Source organism: Gekko japonicus, unplaced genomic scaffold, assembly GCF_001447785.1.
Source record: "Gekko japonicus isolate JY-2015 unplaced genomic scaffold, Gekko_japonicus_V1.1 scaffold257, whole genome shotgun sequence".
Classification (NCBI taxonomy): domain Eukaryota; kingdom Metazoa; phylum Chordata; class Lepidosauria; order Squamata; family Gekkonidae; genus Gekko; species Gekko japonicus.
This window is the reverse complement of record NW_015171509.1, coordinates 1,288,417-1,292,222: the sequence shown is the minus strand read 5'-3', so window position 1 is coordinate 1,292,222 and position 3,806 is coordinate 1,288,417. Positions and strand designations below refer to the sequence as shown.

General features: G+C 44.3%; 1 protein-coding gene across 1 annotated transcript in view; it reads left to right on the top strand.

The window, feature by feature from the left end:
* Positions 1 to 1,175, top strand: part of LOC107117243 — a 22,869-nt gene extending 21,694 nt beyond the window's left edge. The window contains exons 8-9 of the mRNA XM_015419330.1: positions 217 to 334; positions 970 to 1,175. Coding sequence (XP_015274816.1) covers positions 217 to 334; positions 970 to 1,097 — 246 coding nt within the window. The 3' untranslated portion in view covers positions 1,098 to 1,175. The remainder of the gene's footprint in view (positions 1 to 216; positions 335 to 969) is intronic.
* Positions 1,176 to 3,806: the final 2,631 nt, after the last annotated feature.

Below are 3,806 nucleotides of genomic sequence, written 5' to 3'. Positions count from 1 at the left end.
AGGCTATAACATCTGTCTTGGTGGGAGGACAGCACTAGACCTTACAGCACAGCAGGATAAACCTAGTTATCGGCTAACGGCATGTCCTTCTGATAAATTACCCACAAGAGATCCCAAGCTGTAGTTATCTGTTCTCGCTAGCTACTGAGCTGTATATTCTCACTGACAGAAAAGCTCTTCATTTGCAAGGGACTTGAATTTACTTTATCCCCGCAGCTGTCGTATGCAATTGGGCTGAGTCACCCCCTAGCCATTTCGGTGTTCCACTACGGCACATCAGACAGATCTGAAGACGAGCTGCTTGAGATCATTGAAATGGGGGGGGGGCGCGTGAGTGTGGAATTCTCCCAAGCCACTTTGATCTAGAGTTTCCAACTGGCCTGGAGAAAAATGAATAATAGCTTAATGTCTGGTAATGGGCAGCTGAAGCTTTTTGAGGCATGGAAGAAAATAACATCACATAGTAAACAACTTCCCATTAAACCTCAGACGGGTGTAACTCTGGTTGGGATTGCACCGCAAGGCAGGTTATACTTTTTTAAAAAAATGTTCTTTGTTGACCGTTTTACTGGGTATTTCGGCAGGCGTAACTAAATTACTTATTGCAACGTTCCAGATGCTCTACCTGATATACCAAACCACACATTTCCTGTTATTTGAGGGTTAAGGTTTTTATATCTAGATGGTGCCCACAGACATAACCATTTGCAAATTTATTTAGACCAACTAGATGGAAATGCAGTGCTTGTTTTCCAAGAGTTCGTGCTTGCTGTTCTGATATTACAGACTTACAGTGGGAACTGGACAGAGTCCTTTGTCATATTATAAGTTTTAACCTGAAATAGATCCCTATGGCAATATTATACATTTTTGTTTTGCTTGTGTTGTAGATTTTCAATTAGAAGTGTGTGTGTGTGTGTGGTATAATAGTAAAATATTTGTACTAATACTTAAATCTTGCAAGATAAGAAATGTTTTCTCTTTGCTTATGTAGGGAGCTGGACTTGAAGAGACCCATTTATCAGCAGACTGCGTGCTATGGGCATTTTGGAAGAGAAGAATTTCTATGGGAGCAACCTAAAAGGCTGGTCTATTAGAACCGTCTGGGCAGTGAGGTTTCGAAAATACCAAGCTGGCCAAAACTATCGTTACAGGTATACTGTGGAGCCAATGGAAAGAAGACATTTTATAAACATTAAAAAGTGATTTAATTACTTTTCAATGCCAAAGACTAATGGAGTGGTATTGTGGCAATGGGGTGCAAGTACAGTTAAGTAGGTGTGTTTGTCTCTACACTGGTAAAGGGGTGTGGGTGGAATGACTGTGCAACAGCTGCTTGTAGTATGTTGTTTCCCCTCCCCACCCTTTTTCTAGTGTGGTCTCTGAGCAGACCAATTCTATAGTTTTCGAGAAAAGAGCCAGAGTCCAGGAGCACCTTAAAGACTAACAAAATATGTGGCAGGGGAGGAGCTTTCCTGAGTCACCGCTCACTTCTTCAGGCCACTCTACTAAAAAATGGGACACTGCATTCTGAATCAGCTAAGAGTTCTGAATGGTCTCCTTCCTTCCCACAGAATTTGAGAACTCAGTAGTATACTTAAAGATGCAGAGGAAGCAATGGGGTCACTTCATAACATTTTAAGTCCCTTGTAAAAAATGAGGATAGGATCATTATCCTGTACCCCTCGTAAGAATCAAATAAGAGGATCACAGCAGAGGTTTCTGAGGTCCCATGCTAGCCCGCCAGATGCTTCTGGGAATCAGCAGGGAATAAAGGCAACAGCCACCCCAAAATGGGCCCCCAAACTGGCATTCAAGAGTATACTGCCCCTGAACATGGTGGTCCTATTTGGTCATCATAGCTAATGGCCACTCATGGACTTTTCCACCTCCATGAATCTGTCTAATCCCCTTTTACAGTGTTCTAAACCAGCGGATATCACCTCATAGTAGTTTGTTCAATGAATTTGTCATGCAGCATGCAATATAAACTGAAACAAAGGCATTCACCTAAGGCACCCACTATTCCATATTTATAGCCTCTAATACAGATTGATACAGATCACAGTGCATGTAAGGTGTAAAGATATAAAGATCGTCGTTTCATGGGAAATTGTCAGGCTCCTTAGTCAGGTCACACCACACAGGGCTTCGTAAGAAGAGAACTGTTTATTAGCGGTTCCAGTACTAAAGAGCACGTGTACAGATTGTGTCAGGAATGGCCGTCAGTAGTAGGGCCTCTGACTTATAGTAAAATCAAACATCCCCCCCTGGAAGCATAAGCCAATAGATATGATTCGCGCGCACGGCAAGGCAAGTGGGCAAAGCAAAAAAGCCGTTAACTTTCCCAGTCATGTAAACTGCAGCTGGAACTTCTACAAGGCCAAGCATAAGATAGCGCACAGTAGCTGAGCAGGAGATCTGGGAAGGAGAAGGAGGATACCTCTCCACATACCAGATCTATACAGCGCTACCTGACAAAAATATTAACTTGACACAGAGGTTTTTGGTTCTACGATTAAGTATGTTTTAACTCCCCAGCAAAGTAGGGATGAGAAGGAATGCATCTAGAAAAGGGAGCGGGTCATAAAAGAATTAGATGGGAGAGAGAAAAGAAGGCAAACCAGGTTGGCTGATGAGCTTAGGAACAACTCATGATAGGAAAGTGTTTTCCTCAGCCTCATAGTTAAAGAAGTTTGGAGTTAGTCATGGAGAACTTTCTTTAAAAATTGCTGCTAAAAAAGAGTGGCAAACAGTATCAGCTAGGAAAAGAAGAAGAAGAGATTGGATTTATACCCCGCCCTTCACTACCCAAAGTTGTCTCAGAGCAGCTTACAAACTCCTTTCCCTTCCCCTCCCCACAACAGACACCCTGTGAGGTAGGAGGGGCTGAGAGAGCTTTGACAGAAACTGCTCTTTTTCAAGAACAGCTCTTATCAGAACTACGGCTTGCCCAAGGTCATCTAGCCAGGTGCAAGTGGAGGAGCGGGGAATCAAACCCGGTTCTCCCAGATTAGAGTTCTCACACTTAACCACTACACCAAACTGGCTCTGCTTGCTTTTTCTTCCCTCTGCCGCAGTAGCTACACTGCAGAACTGCACTAAAAATAAAACAAAATCCCCGAAATGATTATTCTAGCTTCACTGGGCCTTTTCGCTCACTTGGGCCCCAGGAATTTTGTACAGCCCCTGTCAGTGGCCCTTCTTCTAGGTGTGTGGGGGCACCCAAACAGATCTGTGACATGTGAGGAGAACAGTTTACCACTGTGCCATTTTAAAGATTTGAAACAGTCTTAGGGAGTTGCTATTTGTCCTGTTGAGGAACCCTAACTTGTTGTTGTGTAGTGGGTTCTCTGCAAGAAAGCCCAGTGATTCAGCATAGTGATCAGCTCTGTTTATTAGCACATGTACACACGACACTGAAACAAGTCCGCGATGTCCTGTATTTATTTGGTCCCTAACCAATCCCTAGTCAGATCTCCTCTTCCTACCGGTGGGTTTGAATGTCCACCTAGGGATCCTATTGGTGTTACTAGGATCCTTGGTCCTTTTGTTATTCAGGACCAACCTCTGACTGAGGTGCTGGCTACCTCGTGGCTCTCTTCGGACTAGGGTTGCCAAACCCCCCCCGATTTGCCAGAGGTCCCCTGTTTTTTTTGGGGGGGGGGTTCTACCCCACCCCCAACACCCACAGCCACCCCTCTCTCTCCCTTTAAGTGTGTGGAACCCGTGTTTCCTCCCAAGCCCAATCTCCGCAAGCTTGCAGGGAAATGCCAGCTTCATGCTCTTAAAAGGGAAATGCGGCT